The sequence below is a fragment of the Chroicocephalus ridibundus genome, chromosome 5 (genome assembly GCF_963924245.1).
Source record: "Chroicocephalus ridibundus chromosome 5, bChrRid1.1, whole genome shotgun sequence".
NCBI classification, from domain to species: Eukaryota; Metazoa; Chordata; class Aves; order Charadriiformes; family Laridae; genus Chroicocephalus; species Chroicocephalus ridibundus.
The window spans coordinates 35,899,781-35,924,501 of record NC_086288.1 but is presented as its reverse complement, the minus strand read 5'-3'; the positions used below and the strand labels follow the sequence as shown (position 1 = coordinate 35,924,501).

Here is a 24,721-nt window from a genome sequence, read left to right as displayed (position 1 = left end):
GCTTTTTCTCATTGTAGTCTACTTTTATTCTGTTGATCTGAAAGCCATAAAATTAATTCTGGTCACCTACATGTGACATTCGGCATTGCAAAGCAGTCAGCTTTAAGGCTGCATACTCTAAATCCTAGAAATGGTCTTTACATAAGATGCAAAGTGCACGGCCCTGAATTTTTGATCCACACAGTTAATAAGATTGTATTTTCTGATGTGGTTTTGTGTGCACAGGTCATTTCTCCCATTTTGCATATAATTTAAAATATTTGCTCTGCTCTTCAAAATATATTCAGTTGTTATAAACCAGGAAATAACACCTAGGAAAGAAAGTAAAGAAATCTAAATCAATAGATAGGAACTTTATTTTAATCCGTGGATTAATTATATGCATGAGAATTTTGAATCAGTGCAAACAATCAATCAAAATGGAGACTTCTTTCTTAAAATGCATCAGTGTTTAAAACAGTCTGGTGTTTAAGAGATGATATAATTCTCTATAATCTTTTTTGTTATTTACTGATAATGTTGTTTCATGCCTGTAAAATAGGGGGATAGATTGCCCATTGATTTGAGTTGTCATAGTTCCGCTGAAGTGAATGGAACCAACTCAGGATCTGCCAAATATTTGCTTTCTATTAGCTGAAAAATCTCTCCATACTTTTAGCATAACACTGAACAAGATGTTTCTGTTCCCTCCTATTTAAGTGTATTGCCAGCATTTTTTTTTCTTCATTCGAACCAGCACGTGTGTTCTAGGATTAAAGTGTATATCTAGGTGAGGTTAATGATCCTTAATTAAATAGTGGTTCCCTTTCTCTGAGATTAGCCCTCTTTCCATATGCAAATAAAGGTCACTTCTGCACTTCCAATGTTGTCTTAATCTGTCTCATTAAGTGACTGACTATTTTTCTTGCTTTCTCTATCTTCTTACACCCTTTGGTGTCTACCAGTTTCCACCATTTATTCCCCTCATGCATTAATCTGTCTAAGCATCACATTGATGGATCAGCTTTTTTTTTAAAAATTGTTCTCCATAACATTTCTCTAGGTCTCCCTTTTTCCTTCTCCTGAGATGATGTCTGCATTCCGACCATTTATTACTTTATTGGTAGTGTCAGCAGGACAGAAGAAACTTTTTCTCTGATGGATTTGCAGTCTAGACAGTGTACAAACAGGCTAAAAGATGTAGGCTACAGAAAGCATGGCTGACGGGAGAAGTCCAGCCAGTAGTTGTCCATACCATGACTTTTGTTGGCTTTTAAAAATGTTTCTTGGGGAAATACTTTGTCCCGTCTTTCCTTTCCCAAGTTAACACTCCTTAATAACATGCGTCTTCAACTTTTAGTGTATTGAAAACATATTTAGTGAAAGAATGAGAAAGAGCATGTAAGCACAACCCTTCTTTTTTCCCCCTTTCTTTTGTCCTAGATCCCAATCTCATATACGGCCTAACTCTTAGAACAGAGGTATTACAACTTGGTACTCTCCTGCCTCCTGTGTCTCCAAGGCATATAAATTCTTTCAGCTCTATCACCTCCGTCATATTGCTGACATACAACACTCTTGATCAATCCACTGTGAAAATTCCTGCTGCTGCCTTCATTTCCTCCTGTTTGGACTGCTGTAATTCACAGCTCTCAGGTGCTTAACTGCTGTAATACTCCGTAGGTTTGGTACTAGCACAGTAGGCTATCACAGCCTGACGTGTTTTGGACTGTGACTACCATGTGCTTTAATTTCTAAAATCTGTGGTAACTTGTTCCCTTCATCTGTATCTGAAGACTTGAATTTGTTACCATGTTTTCACTGTGTTCCTCCCTCTAAATCAGCTTGAGTTGATAATAGTTAATTGCTCCCCGACCTCTGGGGTAGTACCATTCAACCTCAGCTCTGTCTGCTACAGTAAAATTTTCATTCACTTCTAATTCCAGATTCTTCCCTCCTCAAATCAAAGATTCTGTGGGCAAAATTGCTTAATAAACAGGACTATTAAGTGGGTGGAAATTAAATGGATGTGAAGGAGTTGAACACGGAGAAAAATCATATTTTTATAAATGTGTAAATTGATGCCATTTAGTTCTGCTGCCTGAGAGCTGATTAAAGTAATTGAAGTTGATCACAATTAGATCTTCAAATTTGTATTGCTTTGAACAGAGGCATTTTTATTTAAATTTGTCATTCATTATTCCTTTGCATGTACTGTTCAAAGTGTGAGGACTGCATAATTTGCAAGAAAGAAAACAAGTTGCTGAACATAATGGGCTAAACTTCTAACAATACCCTTGAATTTCACACCCGTAATTAATCACCCACGCTCAACTGCAGACATAAATGTTAGCATTTACACATGTAACTGCGTGCAGGCACAGGGAGACAAAACCTTTCAGTATTAACCCGCATTAGATTTCAGGCACAAGAAATAAATTGAAATAGTTTTCTTATAAGGGCCAGGTGAATTACTGTTCCATAGCATCAGGGTGGCAGAGTACCGAGAGCACACTAGGCCTATGTTTTATTATTTTTTATGATAGAAATAGCAAAGTACAAGGCTGGTGGAAATATGTGTTGTAGACTTGATTTATATACAGCTATAAAGCATTTTTAAGGCCAGATCTTTGTTCCGCAGAAGTTGAATGTGAGTGTTGCCTTTAACTTCCCCAGAACGAATGGTTGGACTGGGGTCAGGAGTGGCTGCGTGTTCTACCCTGTGCTGCGGCCGTGGGATGTAAACTGCAAGGGTGTGAAAGAAGCATGAAGGGCTCTGCGACCACAGGGCTCCCATGGAGGAGCTTTCTATTTGCAGCACCAGAAATGCTGATATAATGGCCTTCAGTGCTCTGAGAAGCCATTTGGAAAAACAGCAGTGCATTGGAGTATGTGGTGCAATCACTGTCATAGCGATAATTCTTCTGAAATACATGAAATCTCAAACATCCCATGCAGAAGTGAAGTCCACAGGGTGCTTAAAAACAAACAAATGAACAAAGAAAGAAACACAGCAAAGAAAAAAATCCCAGCTAATTGAAATAACACGTGTATCTTTTGGTCTGTCCATAATTTTAAAATTCTGATGGAAGTAACTAGTCTAGAGTAAGTTTTAGCTTTATAATTTGCCTTGGCACTTTTTACATAGTTTCCCTTTCCCCACTTCTGTGTTTTTCGGCCTTACCAAGCCATGTTTTAGTTCATTTGGTTTTAATTCAGTCTCAGTTCAGTATCTTAATGCCAAAACAATTCCTCTGTGGGCAAAAAAGCAAACGTGTGATGGAGGCACTGACTGGTCCTTAAGGCCATGTTTGTACTAGTTGGAGAAGCAGCCAAGGGTTGTTCTGGGGCCCTAAGGCCAAATGACCTGGCACAGCTTTTGTCCATGCAGCTAAATTCATTTACATCCCCAAAACAGGATGACCTCATCCAGACTTACTGCTAGGAATAGTCCCTGGCCTGTCCCGCTTGGTCTTTTTTGAAACTGTGACAAAGCTCGTGCCAGACGTTTATCTGTGCGGGCAGTCACGTGCAGACCCCTGCCTTTGCCCTATCTGTGGTTGACGGCTGTGGGTCTCACCTTTCCAACCTGGGCCAGGTGCAGGCAATGGCTGCCACAGGTCTCTTCTGTAAACTCTTGCCAGGTTTTTGAAGCTCCATTAAGGTCTTCAGGCACTGTACTTGCATGGGTAGGCTGATGGAAAAAACACAGGATTGATCTTCTTCAAAGAATAAGTAGAAAATGAAACCAGCTGAGGAGGAGAAATCCTTTAAGTATCTCCAATAATGACAAATTGGAGAACTAAAAATACTGGCTCTTCTAATGTGTACTTATTTTTGTAAATTATTTTCTTCTGAGATCTTTGTAAATTTAAGTGAAAACTTCCACAATGGAACATGCCAGAGAAGAGCTAAACTCAGCACAAAATATTTTGGTATCAGAGAACTGTAAACTTGAAGGTGCAATGGAGAAAACTATTCTGTGTATCAAATATTTATCTAACCAATCCACCCCTTGTCCAAAGCGCATGAGTTTCACACTTTCGCATCCTGTTGACTTGACTTTTGGTGGCTGGAGAAGCAGCGTGGTTGTGTTGCGGTTATAATGTAGCTGGGCAGCAGTTTATTCCTTGGCCCTGCTGGGGATGGAGGGGATGGTGGGAGGTCTCTGGCGCAGCCCCGGCTGCTCAGGCTGTGTCCAGTCAGGTTGCAAAACTTGAGGATGGAGACCCCAGCCCCTCTGGGCAGGGAGCCTCTTCTTGTGCCGAGTTATCTTGATAGAGAAAATATTGCTTATGTTCAGCCAGTACCTCTCCAGCTTCAGCTTACGACCACTGTTTCCCCCTCTCCTGCCCTGCACCTGAGGACAGAGCCTGGCACTGTCCTTCCAGTAACCTCCTTTTGGGCACTGGGGGCAGCTATTAAATCCCTGTGAAACCTTTTCTTCTCCAGGCTAAAGAAGCCAGTTCCCTCAGCCTCTCCTTGTTCAGGGAATATGTATATGGTATTGGCAAAACCTATTGCTACAGTAAACATTTATTAAAATATTTTAAGGGGTATGTTGATTTCTGTCTCCCCCCATGTGTGTTTTAAAAAAAAAAAAAAAAAACAAAAACCACAACACCAACTTTTAAAAAAACTTTCAGGTATGTTCTGTATTAAAATTTAAAATCACTTGATGGTGTTAAGTTAGGTTTTATGCTTTCTAGAAATTACTGGGGTTTAATGCTTTCTAGACTAGTCAGTGCCTTAATCACACATTCAGCTAAAGGGTGTTGACTTCCTAGGGTTTGTGTAATGCTTTGTGAGTCTTTTAAAACCCAGCTGAGGGAAGGTGATGCAGCATGTTGAAAGTCACCCCAGGCTTTCAGAGGTTTCTGAAAGCATCTTGTATACATCCAGCATACTGGTCTAGTCTGATCCACTGTTAACACAAGAAGACTAAGCATAGCTGAAAAGAAGGAGAGAAGCTCAGTTGTTTTGGTTTGGAAGTGGCCATTTTGTGCCCTGGGATCAGGCCCTTCTACCCCATAGCTACCATTGCCCTGCTGCAGCCCCTAACCATCACCCATTTAGGTTTTCTTCTGCCACCCATTTTCCTTGTCAGCAGGACTTAGTATATTTATTTTTTTTTTCTCATTTGATGCCATGTGCTTGCAGAGGAATCTCCCTCTGAAGGAAGTCTTTCTTTAAAGTAGTTATTTGAAACATTTGTTTGGGATTTACAGCAGAATTCACGCTGCTTTTTAGATGTACTTAATATAGCTGAAAAGAAAATATGTTAGCCTTGTTTGTCATTCAGCAGTTATAGCTACGTGCAAGACTGCACTGACAAGGTAATTAAGTCTCTCACAGGGACTTTCTGCATATCTTGCTTTGTGCTGTGCATGCATGGAATGGTCATGTTTAGTTGTGTTGGTAGAGCTCTAGCTCCTCAGAGAGAGGACCGGAGATTAAAACCCTCTTCAGTCCTTAACTTGTATGGATCACTGTTCCACCAAGCCCTCTTTCAAATGAAATACTAAATTAAGCTCTGGGGAGTCTTTTAGAACATAGATCATGTAGGAATGTGTTGCAGCACTTCTCTCATCTACGTGTGACGCGGCTTTCATAAGACCTACCTCCACTGGTAAAATAACACGAGGGGAAAGTAGCTTAAGGTATGGCCTGCTAACTTGGCTGAATGTGTATGGCTTTTCCAGTCATAGGAGGTCCACTTGATTGAGGTAATTATTGACAGATGAACAAGTAATGTTACAGACAGTTCTAATTGATCTTAGATGCTTGTTGCAGTAATTACACTGTCAGTAGCTGAGTTGTCATTTTACAAACTTCAGACAGACAGCTTAGGTAGCAGAGTGTGGTTGTATTTATTGTGTGTATGCACATTTGCTTTTATAACACAAACAAGTATCTTTAAAACAAAGTATCCATGATTTTTGAATGAATGAGCAATAGTTTCGCTGGCTTCATTTTTTATCTCTGTTGTTTCTCTGCAGGTCAAGGCAACAGATGCAGATGCTGACCAGTTTGGTGAAATTGAGTATTTTCTCTATGATGGATTCCATTATTATGAAAAATCCAAAGCCTTCCAGATTGACCCACGTACTGGTCAGATCTGTGTGTCTCAAGACATCGACAGAGAAGGAGATCCAACCACTTATGATCTCTTAGTAAAAGCTACAGATGGGGTAAGTTTTGCCCTTCCATATTGCCAGATTTGTGAATGTACTGTATACAAACTGCAAATACAATATGCAAATTTGGATGTACTGTATACTTTTAAAGGAGAATGGAGTATGTGAAAATTGCATGATTTTGAATAAAATTTCTTACCCATACAGAGGGCAGAAGGTAATACTTCAAAGCATAAATTCTGACCCAAATTGATAAAATTCACTGTGAAAACGAAAATCACTCCTAAATGAGTTATTGAAAACCATTTTTAGGATGTGTTAGTCCCTGCTGATTTCCCCCCCCCCACTCTTGGAACTGGTGTACTCCAGGTTACCAGCTTTCTTATAGGTCCCCTTCAGGTACTGGAAGGTCGCTGTAAAGTCTCCCTGGAGCCTTCTCTTCTCCAGGCTGAACGACCCCAGCTCTCTCAGCCTGACTTCGTAGGAGAGGTGCTCCAGCCCTCGGATCATCTTTGTCCTTAACTAACATGAGGACACTTGTTTAAACTTAGAGATTCATGTTATTCAGGTCACATTTTCAGCACAATTTGAGCTGAGAAACATTGTGTAGCTTGGAATAATTTAATTTCAGTCTTAATTTCGTACTTTGGATATTAAGCTTGCACTTAAGATATTGTGCTAAGCATGTCTAATATAACTTAAAAAAGACAGTTGTACTAGAAATACTGGATTTTTCATTAAAATGTCTGCTTTTTGTTAGGTACACTGAAGAAACTTGAACTACGATTTCCATATTCATGAGGAGATGAACTTAAATAGCTGCAGATGATGCTTGGCATTAATTGTTGCATTTTGAATATGTAGGGGTTGAGAGTATATTTGTATACCGTTGAATTTGGATATGTGTGTAATAGTTAAGGAATCCATCTGCTTCTTTTCTTTAGCTTTAGGTATCACTATTCAGTGTTTATTTCAGAAGCTACAGAAGCATTCTCTTCTATTAATAGTGCCTTTAGCAGTATGCCTTTTCTTCTCCATAGATTTCTTTTGAGGAGAAACAATTAGATGAGAATGTTGGGGTTTTTTTGTTTTGTTTTTGATTGTATGTTTGTTTCCTGACTCTATCGTATTTGAATGCCTAATAACTTAAGAATGTAAGTCTTTCAGTTAGGATAGTGTCTGTCATCTTTCAGCAGACATAAGTCTATGTGCCCATTTTGGAATTTCTCTGGTTTGTGATTTCTGTCTTAAATTCCTTTCTTGGCAAAATTTTATGGCATACACCTGAGTACAGATTTCCAAACATCGAAGAATAAAGCAGTCAGTATTACAACGTATAATAGCAGAAAATTAAGCATTTTGCTATAGTTCATCACTACTTTTTTTTTTCTCTCTCATATGCGCAGTTTGAAGCTGTATAAATGTAAAGAACACATACATGTATCTGGAATATCAAGATTAGCCTTATTAATAAAGGTGAAGTTGAGAGCTGGACAATAGGAGTGAAATTCTGACAAGTTTCTCAGATATCCAGACTGGTCCACAAGATTATTTTGAAAATGTGAAAGGAAATAGGTTTATATGAAAAAAGCTTGATGCATTCTTTGGTGAAATTATTGTTCTAGTGATAAATCTTATGTCAAAAGTTAAAGAAAAACAGCCGATGCGTTGAAACTATAGATTATTTCATTTTTAAATCAGTCTGTCATTTATCTTCATTTAGGAACCTTGTGTTTTCAGAAGTTCAATAATGGGAAGGGGGATTCAATTTTTGATTGCCTTGTCTGTGACAGGCAGGACTTGATCTTACTGGAACTCAGCACTTTTTAGATCCTATTGATTTCTCTCCTAAAAATTAGCTGTCTGACACCTAAATATTAAAGCACCTAAATTCAATATTAGATTTTCAGAATTTTCAGTATATCTGAACTTATGTTGAGCCACTATCTACCTTTACAGCAGAATTGCAATAGGATATTTTATCTCCTGGCATACAGCTGCTGGTTTTGATGGATCAAAGATGTTAGGTGTGAGGTTCAGAGTGGGGGCTGTGATCAGGGGGAGAAGCACATGCAGAAAAGACAGAGGAAGAGTGAAGGGTCACTGTTAACAAAGGGGAGGGAGAGAGATGAAAAGGAAAGAAAATAACAATGTTAATTAGAAGTGAGGAGGAAAAGAAAGCATTTTCCAGGTGGTGCTCAGTTTATCTTACAGCAAAACTCTCAGTTTCCTCCACCTGTTCGTGCCTACTCCATTACATAGTTTTGGAGCTTGTTGGTCATGTCTTTTATGCATTGTGTAGAAAGCGTAATGGGAGAACTGAAACTGCATACAAGAGGCAAGTGGAAAACAGATTCTGTTAAAGTGGTGTTAAATAAACATCCCTTGGGAGCACTCTTGCTAATTAAGTGGCTGATCATAGTGTTAGCCTTTTCAGCTGGCAGTACTGATTTTGGTCCCAAAGTCACTTACTTCACATACATATTTGGTGGTACTCCTTGAAATGCTTTTATATGAAAAGAAATCATGAAGCTAGGTTTATAGAAAGGTGTTTGCATTGAATCCCACAGCATGTGTGTCTAGCCCTCTCCTGGGGTCTCTGTCTGTGGCAGACTGAGAGCTGCTCCAGTAGTGAGGGTGACCCTCCTGTGATTCATATGCCAGCTCTGCCTGGGACACCCCCTGTTCAAACTGCACTCTTAGTCACAACAGCTGTATTCCTGCACTTGTGACAGATCAGAGAGAGTTTCAGTAGGCTCAGGGTGTCTTTGAATTTACAGTCAGATGAAATTTCTTATAATGATGTTAAAAATATAATTTTTTTTCTCTCTCTGGAAAAAAAAAAAGAAGAAAATCAGATGAAGGTATGTTGCTTGGAGTACCTTCACAAACGCTTGAGAGATTTAGATGAGGCATACTGTGAAATTGTCTTGCAAAGAGGAAAATATGGAAAAACAGGAATTCTAATAGACGTATTTGCAAGTTTGCAAAAGCAGTATAAGGGACAAAATTACTAATTTTTTTTTTTGTTTTGAATATGTTCAAACTGAGTTTAGTATGTTTTATTTCTTCTGGTTTGCTTTTTTGTTTGCTTTCACAATGTGATTGAAATGGATGCTCTGTTGTGTGTTTTTCCCTGTTTGCTTGGGGGGGTCTCCAGACTACTACATATGTAAATTTATGCTTCCCTTATGCTTGTTTTGTGTACTTCTTCCTTAAAGGGTCTTAACGTGAATTCGTTTTCATACAGGAAACACTTTTTTTAACAACACGCATTTTTGCTGCTGTACAGTGGCAAATTTTGTTGCTATGTATCATGCATAATTCAATCTTTTTGTTAATTCGTGTTTTTTATGATGCCCATCATCTCTCTCTCTCTCTCTCTCTTTCAACCAATTGAATGGTGATGCCTGCAGCTGTTAAAAAAAAACAAAACAAAACAAAAAACCTGCCACAATCCAGAGAAATTTAATTGGAATAATGTTAATTTAAATTCTGTCTTGGGTCATCTGTACTGTCTGCTTACAGGCAACAGTTGTCTGGCCTTCAAAGCCAAAATCTGAGTTGCACAATCTTGAGGTGGGTGCACAGTGAGAGGCATTCAGGAGTGTCCGACCTTGACTCTGGGAAGAGCTGGCCCAGCTGGGAAGAGTTTTCTTCAGAAGGTGGGGAAGATCGGATAACCTATGATTGTGAGAGCTGCTACCAGGCATAGACCAATTCCAGCCACAAACGTCTCTGTGGGTAATGCAGTGCATGTACCAGCATACCATCGCTCTTCATCAGTGCGGCAAGAAGTTTCGAAAATTGAAGAGCACAGGCAAGATGTTCTACCACTCCTTGTCCCCCGCAACTAAGGGAGGGGACAGGAGTGCCATGCCACATGTGTACGCCCTACTGAGAGTCTAGAGGTTTGGGTTTGTGGTTTGGGTTTTTTTGTCTTTTCCCTTTGCAGAATGGACTGCCTTGGTTTTGTTTTCTCCAAGTGAGGTTCCTGAGTGCTATGGTAGGATTCGAAGGCTGCCATTGAATGGTGGTGGGAGGCATTTTGGTGGATTGGTTTGAAAATCTGTGCCCCAGTGCCTTTTTGTCATTTTGCCTGTTTTTCCCCAGTTTCCCTCTGGTAGGCTCTGGTTTTGGCATATCCCAGGATTCACTAGCATGTAGTGCTTCAGGTACCTTCTCGATGTGTTCATGCTCCACAGCTTTTTTTTTTATTTGCTTTTTTTTCCCCTGGGTACATTGTGAGTGAGAAGGGAAGGATGGAGCTTTTTGGTTGAGTTTCTTTTTTATTCTGGACTAGTCACAGCTTTTAGATGTTGTCAGGGCTGAAAATACTTCAGGGTACGTGTCTTTCATCCTAACTTGTTGGCCCAAGAAAGCCATGCCCACTCTACTGTTAGCATAGAATAGACTATTTCAGTTGGAAGGGACCTACAACGATCTTCTAGTCTAACTGCCTGACCAATTCAGGGGTGACCAAAAATTAAAGCTTGTTGTTAAGGGCATTGTCCAAATGCCTCTTAAACACTGACAGGCTTGGGCATTGACCACCTCTCTAGGAAGCCTGTTCAGTGTTTGACCACCCTCTTGCTAAAGAAATGCTTCCTAATCACAGAATCACAGAATGGTAGAGGTTGGAAGGGACCTTTGGAGATTCATCCTTGTCCAGTCTAAACTTCCCCTGGCACACCTTTGAACCATTCCCACGCATCCTATCACTGGATACCAGGGAGAAGAGATCAGCATGAAGACTGAGGGAAAAAATGCATGGAATGCCTCAACTTCTTCTTCATCCCTATTAGTCATATGACCATCTTTGATCAGTATGAGTCCAATATTTTCTTTAGATCTCCTCTTGCTATTAACATACTTAAAAAAGCCCTTTGTGTTATCTGAAACAGCACTGGCCAGTTTCAACTCTAATTGAGCTTTGGCCTTTCATGTCGTCTTGCTGCATATATGAACCAGAGCTCTGTAATCTTCCTGCGAAGCCTGATCTCGCTTCCAGAGATCATACAATTTCTTTTTCCTCTTGAGCTTGATGAGGATTTCCCTATTCAGCCAAGCTGCTCTTCTGCCCTGCTTGCTTGACTTAACAACACAGTGGAATTGTGCTTCTAAAAAGTGGTTCTTAAAGACTGAACAGTACTTGTGGACTCCTGAGCCCTCAAAAACAGATTCCCCTGGTACTCTGCTAAATAGGTCTCTGAACAGCTTAAAGTTTGCTCTCCTGAAGTCTGGGGTAGCAACTCTGCTGTCCTCTTTTTCTTGTTACACTGCAAAATTTAAACTCAACCATTTCATGATCACTGTGGCCAAGACAACCACCTACAATAGGAGGGCATCTTTCCTAGTTGGCTCACTAAGTACCTCCTACAGACTTCAGGAATTTCCAAGACCTGCTCATCACAGCAGCATGATATTCCCAGTTGATGTCTGGGAAGTTGAAATCTCCCATAAGGACCACAGCTACTGATCTAGAAATTTCTCCTAATTGCCTCTAGAATAACTCATCTGTGCTTATATCCTGGTTGGGTAATCAGTAGTAGACACCCACTACAACATCTCCTTTGTCTTCCATCTCCCTAATCCTCACCCACATTGTCACTAACTGTAAGGGCTGTGCAATCAAACCTCTTACATATAGTGTGATGCCTCCAGCTCACCTGCCCTGCCTGAACAGCCTTTAGCCCTCCATCACAGCACCCCAACTGTGGGACTCATTCCACCAGTGCTTTCGGTGGACGAGAAGCTCAACATGAACTGGCAATGCACACTTGCAGCCCAGAAACCTGCTGCAACTGCATCCTGGACTGCATCAAAAGAAGTGTGGCCAGCAGGTCGAGGGAGGTGATTCTGCCCCTCTACTCCTCTCTCGTGAGACCCCACCTGGAGTATTGTGTGCAGCTCTGGAGTCCTCAGCACAAGGACATGGACCTGTTGGAACGGGTCCAGCAGAGGGCCACGAAGACGATCAGAGAGCTGGAGCACCTATGCTATAAGGACAAGCTGAGAGAGTTGTGGTTGTTCAGTCTGGAGAAGAGAAGGCTCTGATGAGACCTTATAGCCCCTTCCAGTACCTAAAGAGGGCCTACAGCAAGGATAGGGAGGGACTCTTTATCAGGGAGTGTAATGATAGGACAAGGGATAACGGTTTCAAACTGAAAGATGGTAGATTTAGATTGAATATTAGGAAGAAATTCTTTACTGTAAGGGTGGTGAGGCAGTGGAACAGGTTGCCCAGAGGAGCTGTGGATGTCCCATCCCTGGAAGTGTTCCAGGCCAGGCTGGATGGGGCTTTGAGCAACCTGGTCTAGTGGGAGGTGTCCCTGCCTGTGGGAGGTGTCCCTGCCCATGGCAGGGAGGTTGGAACTAGACGACCTTCAGGGTCGCTTCCAACCCAAACCATTCTATGATTCTCTCTTCCCCCTGCCCATTTGTTAGCCTTTGCCTGGACTAAGATCTGCTGATTTTGGGCCATAATTTCTCCAAGGAAAAGGACATCCATGTCATAGGACAAAACCTATGGAAATAATTTCTGTCAGAGAATGATGGAGAGAAGCAGAAGAGCATGCAGCCTGCCTTGTCTCTGGAGACTGGGGGCATAGAGCCCCACAGCTCTCGGGCAGATCTGACTACCTGATCTGGGCACGCAGCACGGAGGGACACTACCGTGTATGTTCATCTGCTAATCTGGGCTGCTCTTTCCTTGTCCTCTTGTTAGAAGCTGCTGGTGGACAGCAACACAGTGGCAGAGTTACTTTTGTATGTGCAGGCTACGGGGCATGTCCACTACTCAGGTTCACAGTGCTCAGAAGATCTTGTGAGTGCTGCAAGGGCTTAGGGGGTATTTGTTGTGACTGAGGTTGTTCTGTGTAGCACAGTATGAAAGTGCTTTTGACAGCAGGGAGGTGGTCTGCAGACCTGCAATGCAGGCAGTTTTGCTTGAGTGAAACAGCCTGACAATGGTGTATTGAACCTTTTGCAATGATTATGCAGCAGCTGAAAAACTGAAGACCTAGCATTCCCTATAAAAGAAAAAAGGATGCTTCTTTTCATTGCCAGTTGATTAGTATTAAGGTAATAAGACTTTTAATTGCCATCTTTTCTAGATGTCTATCTTTGAGTCTTAAGTCTTTTTATCCTTTTCTGGAGGTTGCTTTTTTTAAAAAAAAAAAAAAAAATCAGTGTTTTTGTATGCTGAAAACTACTTCAAAATCAGATGCACTTGTAGAAACTAAAATAAAAACCTAAGAATTTTAAATACAGTGCTTTAAAGTAGATTATAAGTCTCATCTAATTGCATATACAAGTGCATCTGCTAAATATGAAGGTACAGTTATGTAGAGGATTGTGATCACATCTGTACCGTATGCTCAAATTATCGCTTACTGAGTTTACTTGGGATTATGTGCTTCCTTACACAGATGGGTGTTACCACTTCTTGTTAGGAAGCAGCAGTCTTTCAAAATTCAACTTAAATGCTTTGAGAATGTTTGCATAGACAATTAAAGTGCACATATGCAAAAAATTAAAAAAAGACTGAGCTTTAGCTTTAGGCATTGTGGATAAACCAACCTCGCTGTCACAGAACACTTGGCTAAAGCTGCCTCCTAGTATTGACTCTGATACTACACCTGGGTTTCTTCAAAACCATGTATTTTGTATGTAACTGCATGTAATGACTTTCAAAGTCTGTTGCTTAGGAGCTCTGACATACTGAGGGACAAGTATGTAAGCAGTTCACCTGCATAGTAACAGTATTTTTTCTTTCATGAAGGTGTGTTTCCTCTTAAAAAACAACAAAAAATTAAACAGGCATAACTCCCAATTTGACGTGATGAGATTGTTAAGTGGAAGTTTTATCATGGAAAGAAGACACCAGGCTTGGGCTTCAAGGCTGAAGTGCAATGATACATTTTTGGGGGGAATTTATAGTGTATTCTGAACTCTTTCAATTTACATCACTTGCAGCAAATTATGAAATTGTCTGTCAATGTAGAGTATGACATTAGCACCTTTTATGTTACTGTTCATCTTTAAACAGGTAACAGAGCCATTCATTAAGCATGAAAACTCTGCCAGTTATGTAGGTTGGTATTTATTTAGCTTCTGAAGAACTTCTATTAATACTGAAACTCTAGTGACTCTCTTACTGCCTTTCTGCATGGAAAAATATTGTTCTTCATCTCTTGCTTTTTAGTAAACCACACTGCTGTCTAACTTTCTTTGTCTTTTACACTGAAGCCATTGAAATGTGGAGGTAAGAGCTCAACACTCACAGGCAAAGCTTCTGAAGAAGTTAAGGCTTTTGAAATCATGGCGTCGCTCCATTTTTACAGTATTGCAACTTCAAGGCAACGTATCTTTTAGGTTTAACACCAAAAAAAAAAAAGTCTTCATGTCAGAGATCCTGTATATCTGTATATCACAGTTTAGTTTGTAATAAAAATTTGACAGCACAATTCACTGACAAAAACGTTGGAGGCTGTCATGGAAATCTTGATGTATTCTTAAGCATTTTACAGCATCAAGACAAAGAAATACAGCTATTTGAAGTAGCACCATTTCTGCTTATTAAGCTAAAGAGTTTCTCCTGCCAAAGGCAGGAAAAATTTTTTTTTTGAGACATGATAAAGAGGTGTACTAATAGCTTTATATTTTTACACAAATTTGGTCCTGCCAAAGTAAAGAAAATATTACTTGCGCTTATTTTGACTTGGTGGTAATTTCTTGTGTCCCCTTTTTGTTCCATGGGAGACACAACTCTCAGGATTCTGACAAAGCAGCTGTGGTAATTGTGACTTGTGTTGCATCAAACAGCACGATAATAGCTAAAAATACTTGAACATTTGTTCAAAACGAACAACTGTGGCTTTCTGTTGCTTGTAACATGTTTTGACAAGTGTAATTTTTTGTCAGTAACAGACTCGTTTAAATCAGCCTTCATATTTTGGAAGATCTACTAGGTCATGCTTGCCTCTGAGTTGATGAACTATATTCTTGTGGTTAGAAAGAGAAGTAGTTTGTTCCTTCTCACCTGGGATGATACTTAAAAATTTTCATAGCCAGAGAAAGAACTGGAACATACCAGTTAATATCATAAGTTAATAAGTTAATATCGTACTTTACTCATGTGAGGGGATACCTTGCTTCTTCAGGAAAAGAAGGATCTGTCTCCATCATAAAATTTGGTCGGTCTTCTGAGAGATTAGATAGTTAGTAGGTTTCCAACTTGCTTCCCCCATATACTTAGAATTAATCCATTTCCAAAGACTTTACAGTCTGTACGTAACTCCATAGGATAAATACAAATGGGCTGGAGAGTGGTTTGTTTTTTTTTTTTAATGTCTGCTTAGCAATAATGAAACTTGGGAGAAGCAGTTAAACACAAGTTCTCGTGAGTTTTTGTAGCTTGATTTCATGCTGTTCCAAACTTTGCCTCTTTTTAGATGCTTTTTATTCTTGACCTCACTTCTTTCTCGGCCCTCTTCCCTTAAAAATGTTTCCGATTCCTGTCCTAAAGTACCTGAAAGCTGTGGAGCCACAGAGCTTCTTCTGACAGTGCATGTAGGGCTCCCCTTTTAGCTCCTGTGCAAGGATTTCCTGCCTGTGGAAATCAAGGTGTTGGGGAAGGGGCTCACCCTGAAGTGGCGTTGGGGTGTTGTCAGAGAGCCCACTAGCTCTGCACATCCCCACTTCCCCATATCAGCACAGGATTTCATGATTGTCTCAGTAGTTGAGGCTGGTGTTAACCTAGTACCCTTCACAGTTCTGGTCCCCAGGCGCGTGTCCTGGCTGCTGGCTGCCTCCACAGCAGTGTGAGCCCTGGAAGCATACCATGCCTTATGTTCTTTGGAAGAAAACCCAAGCACGCTAGGGGGCCAGATCCCCTAGTCTGCGGGTGAAAAATAGACACGTGATGCACAAGATCATCTTCATTTTCCACATACTTGAGCTTTCATGGGAATGTCACTGATACCCAACAGAGGTAATACTACTGCATGGATGAAAAAAAACAAAACAGAACAAAGCTAAAAAACCTATGAAAATGTTGGGGAGAATGCAGATAGTATTTTTGCCCAAAAGTAAGTCAGACCCTCAAGATATGAGCGGCAAACCTTCAAAAATAGCTCTGGGGGAGATTGTTATGCTGCAAGGCAACTCTAATGGAGCAGTATCCAGTCTAAATTGTTGTAGAGTTTCATGAAGGTCAGGTTTAAAAATAATTGACATGAACAATTAGGTTGCAGAAATATGCAACCTAGGTTGTTTTTTTTTTTTTTTTTTTTTTTGTATCATAGCTACTGTGACTGCAAAATTAAGTTTGGACTTGCTCAGCATAGCTTGTCATTTGTAGGCACCAACATCAGATCTGTGTCAGCAGTTTTATTACGTGACTAATTGGTGCAAGCACAGTGCTCTCAGTGTGACTTTGAAGAGCATGGGATTCTTCCATAGTCTGTATCTTAGTGTACTGCATACAGCATGTGCAGGCTATATATACATGTGCCACTTTGTGCCTCCGCTGTACACTTCAGTGTGCCAGCATTCACTGTTAGCTATGCGTTAGTTCCAGGTGGAACTGCTTTCTTATAAAAGTGCCTGTAGTTATTACAGTTGTAAAATAGCCGTGGAAATATGGACCCCTCCAAACTGATGGAGTCCACAGGAAGCACAAGGTAATGCCTCTGAGAAGTAAATTGCCATTTGATTCACTCAGGGCCCTGTGGGGTCTGCGCTTCAGCACGCACAGTATTGTATTTTTTCCAGATTGTCACAAAATTCAGTGCTTTGCCATGGAAAAGCATGATTTTGCTGTAGTGTGGTTTGATAAGCCAGAGTGCAGTTGCTCCTTGCTTCTCTGGTTTCACTGCAGAGCAGGGCTAAATGTGATCCTGTGGCTGCCCGGCTGGTATTTCAGTGGGCTCTTTGTGGGCACCTGTAGCAGGAGCTTGAACTGTGTGGAGAGCAGCGCAGCAGCTGGGCTGGGGTCGCAAAGAGGTGCCGAAGCTGCAACCAAGGCCTGGCTCTTTTCCCATCTCTTTCTGTAGGGAAAAGAAACAAGAGCAGAGAAGTTGAGCCAAGCCCCCTAGAAAGCATAGCGAGACCCCTTTCCCTCAAAATCACAAATAATTTTATGTAATCAGTTCTGAATTTTACAATAATAAATTGTTTCAGCTACATGCTTCAGTCAAATTTGGTATTGTTCTGTCTCTGTGTACACAAAGTGAAGGTGTGGGGATGTAGACAAGCACGTGTGCATACATATAGATATATATATATACACACACATATACACAAATATATATATGTATAGACACACACTCTCTGTATCAGCAGAACTACTTAAACCTGCCAGGGTACTAAATTGAGGATAGGTCTTGCTGGTAGGAGTCTGACAGGTCAGCTTTTGGCTGCCCTGCACTGCTTTGCTTTCAGTCTATGTACCTAATCAATAGTTGAAAAAGCCTCGTATTCGCTGTTATGATGGTGACCCTTTTTAAATCTGAAAGATTCATAAACAGAAAGAAGTTATTCCCACTTTACTGGAGCACCACAGTCACCTGAGGGGCATATGTTTCTCAGGCAGAAAACCCTGACTTTCATCTGTGAAGGAATAAGTGCTATGTAGGGGATTATAGTAAAAACAGTGAGGTTAGACTAGCGAGGATTTGACGTGTATAGTTCTCGTTAGTATTAACAAAAATAACTTTGTGTTCAGGTCTCACTGTTGTAAGAAGCTGAACTTCTTTGTGTACTCAGTCAGTATACTGGAGTTGTTCTGAACATGTAGCTTGCCTAAATGCAGCACTTTGGGGTATTACAGATACCGTAAGTCATTTTTAACAGATATTTTCATTGCTCACTATTGTTGTAGCTTGTTCTTTTTCCTAATAATGAGCTGGAGCTCGATGTGCATCATTCTATTGTGTACACTTTTAAAATTGACCTGGTATTTTGTTTTGATCTTTCTGATTTATCCAACAGGGTGGGCTGAGTGCCCAAGCTTTTGTTCGCATCGAGATAGAAGATATTAACGATAATCAACCTGTTTTTGAACAAGCCGTGTATGTGACAAGCATCAGCAGTCACACACAGCCAGGAACAGAGATCATCAATGTTGTTGCCACAGACAGAGATTCGGGAATATATGGCGTTGTCACATATGAAATGGTCCCGGGAGAATTTTCTTCTTTTTTCACAGTGGATACATCCACAGGTACTGTATGAGTCTATGATTCAGAAAGGCTATAATTATACAACATGTATCTTTGCCTTGATGATGCTTTTTTTTATTTGGAGTCATGTCGTTCAGTTAAGACTTAGATTCTGCTGGAAAATAATTCTCGAGGAAGATGGAGGATTTAGGTTTAACATGAAACCTTTGCATTCACTGAAATAAAAAGGAGAATGGGAAACATATGTACTATGTTTCCAGTGCAATACAGGACAAGCAGTATGCCACTTACCCACTATTGTCAGCCATAAACCTATTCATCATTGTAAGAAATAATCAAAGCATTATTTTTTATAATAACATCTGAATTCCTGAAATGTTTAGGTCTTACACTTGAGGAGCAATAGAAGACCCTTCAAGATGCTTGTCCTTTCATTTCATCTCTTTGTTTCTGTCCTAATATTCTTTCCCCACACAGTGCTAGAATAAGTCCCCATTCTGCTTGCAGTCTTATAATATCCAGCTGCCTCCCAGTTTGACTCAATGATTAGCTTTGCAAGTGTCTTTTTCTGCCTTTTACTTCCTGATGTGACTCTGTCTTGGTTTCTGGTGAGAGGTTCAATGAAGGAGTGACGATGAGAGCAAGAAAACAACTATGGCAAAGGCAAATCTGGGTGAATTTTTTCGAAGACAGGTTGAATCTCACAGGTTGAATTACTTTTGCCATGGCCACAAAGCAGCCCCTATAGTCTGCTTTCTAACTTTAAAATAGTTATCAACGTCAACTGGAAAGAACATGAGCAGTGTGTTTACAAATGTCCATGCTGTCTTTAAGGGAGCGGTTAACTAAATTGCAGCTACCATTGTACTTGAGAGCCAGCCCTGCATATGAGTGTATCCTGATCAACAGTTTGCTTCGTGATGGTCATGGCACAGGGGGTTGTTTTATATGTTTTAAGAATTTTTGGGGCTGTTGTACGTGTGTATATATTAGCTGTTTGGCATATGAAATGTTGCAAGGCTCTATTCTTTCAAAATGGTGACTATTTTCACTTTCTCAGAAGGTCTCCAAAATATTCTGATGAACAGAAAAAACTAATCTTCTTAGGAAGTCAGTCTGCGTGTCTTGGCTATTTCAGAATTTATTTAACTGTGGACTTTTAACTGCTTGTCAAATCAGGTTCTCTGGGGCATAACTGATGCCAGAAATATATAGGTCAATCAATAATTAGCAAGCTGGATCTCCACAGGTATTTAACTAGTCATTTTAAAGCTGCCCCAGCAGGCTTGTCAGAGAGAGCCCCTGTGGATCACGCTAGCAGCACTGGCTTTGCAGCAGTCCTCTCTTTTGAAAGGCTTCTTCCTCAGATTGTGACCTTTTGGCCCTTTTTTCCAGTTTTGGCACGTTGTATAGGAAAAATGTCATGCTTAATCATGAAGACCATGTAAGTTTATAAGTTATTATTATCTTGCAGATCTATCATGGTATTTTATCAAAGGCAGACCAAATTCAGGGTGAAGCTGCTTGAGGTCGTTATTGCTGACATTTCATGATGAGAAGAGCATTTAGGTCAGAGACACTATTCCCAGCATTATAGTGCTTGGAATCTGATTGCACTTAATCAGATCTCCTGGGTAATTCACAAGGTGTGACTGTGTCTAATTTTAACTTATTAATATTAATGGTGTGTGTTGGGTTTTTTTCCTGAAGAATACACTTTTTCCTTTTATATTCTTCCACGTCTACCTACAATAGCGCTTATGCTTAGTCACTGGTGAGCAGAATGATTTTTAGACTCTTGGCAAAAATAAACATTATAAACAAAATAAACATTAAAATTGCCAACTTGTCGCACAGGTGTTTTGCAATCTTTGCAGGTTAAATAGATGCAAAAGCTGTTTAGTATTCAGAGGAAGAAGCTCTTCCTCCTTACTTCTTGTTAGGCAAGTGACATTTTCCAGTTTTCATTGTGCTTAAGCTATCTTCATATGCTCTGATATCTGGCCTAATTTAGATGTGTCTCTCTGGAGGTTATGTGAGGGACTTTTTTTATCTAGTAATGTGGGCTGCATTTTGTGAGCAGAGGGCAATGGACAAGTATGGCAAGAAATAGGAATTCTTCTGGAGGTGGATCTCCAAACCCATAAGCCAATCAAGATTATATTACAGTTTTGGTCTTTGGTTTTCTGATCTTGTGGACATGCAGTCTGTGACTGATGTGTTCTGAAGTTTTTCCAGTTTGCAGTATGGCATATTCTGTTTTATCCGGTCTTTTCACTACTAGCAGACCTAAAAGGAGGCACAGTGATGGTGTTGGAATCCTATCAGGAATTTGCCTTCCTGATAAATTTTATTTTTTTCATTATTACTTTTTCTCACTGGTAGAGCATTTAGAAATGATGAATGAAAATCAGTGCATTAGTCTTTTGATTTATTATGCTTATTATAGCCCTTAGTATTATGCATAGAAGTGCACAGAGATATTTTCCGTATTATGAGATTTAAATTAATTAGTAGCTAACTGTTTGTCACATTACAACACATTAAAATCATACACAAGATGACACTGTTGTCTATGGCATATGTGATTTCTTATTTTATGGCATCTAGATTGTGGACTTGAAAATTTATCTTACTGTGGTTTTCTTCGGGGGTGTTTTTGGAGTGTTGCACTTAGAATACTCGCTAAAGATTCACTTTTTTCCCCCCATTTCCTTTTTTATTTTTAAAAGAGAAATGGATAAAATAATAAAATAAAGACTTGTAACTAAAATTCTTCACTGCTATGGCTTGCTTCTGGCTGTTGCTTTGTGAAAGCAACTGTGTGGATGTATCAAGAAAGCTTTTAGCTTTGCATAGTGAGCCATGTTCACAATACAGGATTTCATACCAGCTGGTTGACCACTGACTGTATAGAATATATCAATGGTGCTTTTGATATGTGGATATTCTGAGGTTGAGTCACATCCACGTTCCTTGAAGGGGATCCATCTTTTGTTTCAAGCGCACTGTGACATGTGGATGTTGTATATAGATAAATTCAATGGGAGTGGGAAGGAAGAGCCTTTCATTGGGCAGATAGATATTCCATTAAAAGTTTTTTGAAATCTAAACAAGTCTTTACTAGCGGTATTTGTTTGCTATTTTAGCTTTTAGATACTGCATTTGTTGTTGTGATATGCTCTTGTACTCGTAAACAACATTTATTGCATTTCCCTTTGAGAAAAAATTGAAATGAAGTATTTTTCATTTGATTGATGATAGACTGTCCACAAGAAAAACCACTGTAAGAACTGTGTAACTAGAAAAATGTAAGGATAGGGAACTGTAAACCAGTTCCCCTGCTAGTTCGTGACTCTTGCTATCGTTTGTTTCTAGTGTTGGTGTAAACAACATCTTGGCTTCATTATATTTCCTTTTGTAGATATCTGATGCATCCATGCTCTGTGAACAGCACTCATGAATTGATTAGAACAGAGCAAGTTGAAGAGCTCTTCTGGCTAAGAAACTGTTTGAGATATGTTTGCTTATTTTCCCCTCGTTACCTATCTGAAAGACAGTGTATTTATAGTTATGGCTGAGCAGGTGATTAAAAATGTAAGTCACAGGATATTAGCACAGGTGTGGCAGAAAAACCTATGCAATGCTTAACTTTAAGACTTTGGGATTAACAATTTAATTGCTAAACTTTCATTATGGGACAAGCATTAATATTTTCTTTCACTTAGGGGCATATGATTCATTTTTCCATTGATCTTAGTGATACCCTTCTTGAGAGCTGGATAAAAAGATGTTATCATCATACTGTAGCTCTGGTTCAAGGAAGATGTTTCAAATCAACAAAATTAATAATAGTCTTTGAAAATTATTTTGTGTCAGTGTGACTTCATCCTGTCAGTCTTCAGGTAAATAGTCTGTTCGTATTCTTAGAATGACTCCCCTACAACAACTACTCGCTGTGTACAGAGGAAACTCTCATGAAGGCTAAGTAAAAGGCAGCAGTTACTGATTTATGTTTATTTGAAGGTACTAGCGATTTAAACCTAGTATGAAAAGGATGTAGAGAAAGTAGCATTCATTCACACAGTGTACATTACATCGGTATAAGCATTTAACTTAGCTTCCCTGTTTCTTTCAACTATATAAGATATTTGGGCTTGTGTTTCTGTGAATCCTACCTAAATTAGATGCGTAAAACAGAGGCTATGACCTTCCTCCTTTGTATTTTACTGAGAATGTTTCTGTGAGTGTGGTGAGTTGACCCTGGCTAGATGCCAGGTGCCCACCAAAACCACTCTGTCAGTCCTCTCCTCAGCTGGGCAGGGGAGAGAAAATATACCAAAAGGCTCGTGAGTCGAGAAGAAGACAGGGAGATCACTCAACAGTTATTGTCATGAACAAAACAGACTCAACTTGGGGAAATTAATTTAATTTATTGCCAATCAGATCAGAGCTGGGTAATGAGAAATAAAACCATATCTGAAAACGCCTTCCTCCTACCCCTCCCTTCTTCCCAGGCTCAGCTTCACTCCCCATTTCTCTACCTCCTCTCCCCAAGTGGCGCAGGCAGACGGGGAATGGGGATTGTGGTCGGTTCGTCACATGTTGTCTCTGCCGCTCCTTCCTCCTCAGGGGGAGGACTCCTCACACTCTTCCCCTGCTCCAGCGTGGGGTCCCTCCCACAGGAGACAGTCCTCCACAAGCTTCTCCAATGTGGGTCCTTCCCACAGGCTGCAGTTCCTCACAAACTGCTCCAGCGGGGGTCCCTTCCACGGGGTGCAGTCCTTCAGGAACAGACTGCTCCAGCGTGGGTCCCCCGTGGGGGCACAAGTCCTGCCAGCAAACCTGCTCCAGTGTGGGCTCCTCTCTTCATGGGTCCACAGGTCCTGCCAGGAGCCTGCTCCAGCACAGGCTTCTCCACGGGGTCACAGCCTTCTTCGGGCACCCACCTGCTCCAGCGTGGGGTCCTCCACAGGCTGCAGGTGGCTATCTGCTCCACCATGGACCTCCATGGGCTGCAGGGGGACAGCCTGCCTTACCATGGTCTTCACCACAGGCTGCAGGGAAATCTCTGCTCCGGCGCCTGGAGCATCTCCTCCCCTTCCTTCTTCACTGACCTTGGTGTCTACAGAGTTTTTTCTCTCAGATATTCTCACTTGTTTCTCTGGCTGCAACAACTTAAATATGTTCTCAGAGAGGCGCTACCACTGTTGCTGATGGGCTTGGCCTTGGCCAGCGGCATGTCTGTCTTGGAGCCAGCTGGCATTGGCTCTATCGGACATGGGGGAAGCTTCCAGCAGCTTCTCAGAGAAGCCACTCCTGTAGCCCTCCCGCTACCAAAACCTGGCCATGCAAACCCAATACAGTGAGGAGTTTGGAGATCTTTCCATTGACTTGAAGATACTTGGATCGACCTTTTGTCATAATATCATCTGTTACCTATTTACATCAAAAAATGCATATTAAGTACAACAGACAAGCCTTGTTACAAGAGCTGGTCAGTAGTTTAGCATTCATTTTTTTTTTTTCAACATAAAAGTACAGCTTCTGCAAAATGAGCATTCTTCTGAGGAAATTTTGACTTGCTAAAAACGTAATTCATTTCCTTTAAAATGCATTCTAATTTCTTTTTAACTGCATAGCATAGGGTATCATGTGACTAAAACATCCTGTAAGAGATGTAGAGCAGTTTAGGAGCTTAGTCCTTTGGAGAAGAATAAAAGGAGGAATACAGCTGAAGGACACACAAATTTAAGAATATAAGAATTATTAATTTAATCAGCCAAAAGGCAGATTTTAGTCCAGCATCTTATCTTTTTAACAGTGCCTGGTAATGCATACAAAGAGAGGGCTTAAGTGTAGAGCTTGTGCAGAGCAGTCCCTCCACTGATATATTTTTCTTGTTTTGTCAGCATGCAATTTAGTGCTGTACTACTTCCATTACTGTACTATGGCACCATATGTAAATGCGATTTAATGTCAAACTGACTTAAAATAAACTTTTTGATTTGGTTCAGAGCACCAGAATAGATTCATTCCAGTTAAGGATGTTGACAAGTTTTGTTTTATTAAAGAACATTGAAATGTTGTTTAGCAATCACATCTTAGGAGATTTTCATTGCATGAAAAAGTTTTGCTTTATTTTTATTACAATACAGGTTGAAAACAAAAGTTGAAATACAAAAAAATTCCTTTTTGGGGTAAAAAAAACCCCCAAACTTTGTTTAACTCCCTACAATGTTTAATATATAGCAGATTGTAATAGGCATCAAAGTAAAATTGAGATGCATCCTTTTTAAAGAAAACAAGGCCATTTTTATTATGATTAATGATGTTTTCGTATAGTATTGTAGGAAAAAATAGTTTATTTTTAAACTACTTTTGGCATTTTCATACAGCATGTAGTACATTTGCTAAACA

The 24,721-nt window shown here is 40.2% G+C and overlaps 1 protein-coding gene across 1 annotated transcript in view; it reads left to right on the top strand.

Moving 5' to 3' along the window:
• Window positions 1-24,721, top strand: part of DCHS2 (dachsous cadherin-related 2) — a 124,160-nt gene that overhangs the window by 40,688 nt on the left and 58,751 nt on the right. The window contains exons 2-3 of the mRNA XM_063336775.1: window positions 5,979-6,170; window positions 18,111-18,342. Of these exons, the coding sequence (XP_063192845.1) occupies window positions 5,979-6,170; window positions 18,111-18,342 (424 nt within the window). The remainder of the gene's footprint in view (window positions 1-5,978; window positions 6,171-18,110; window positions 18,343-24,721) is intronic.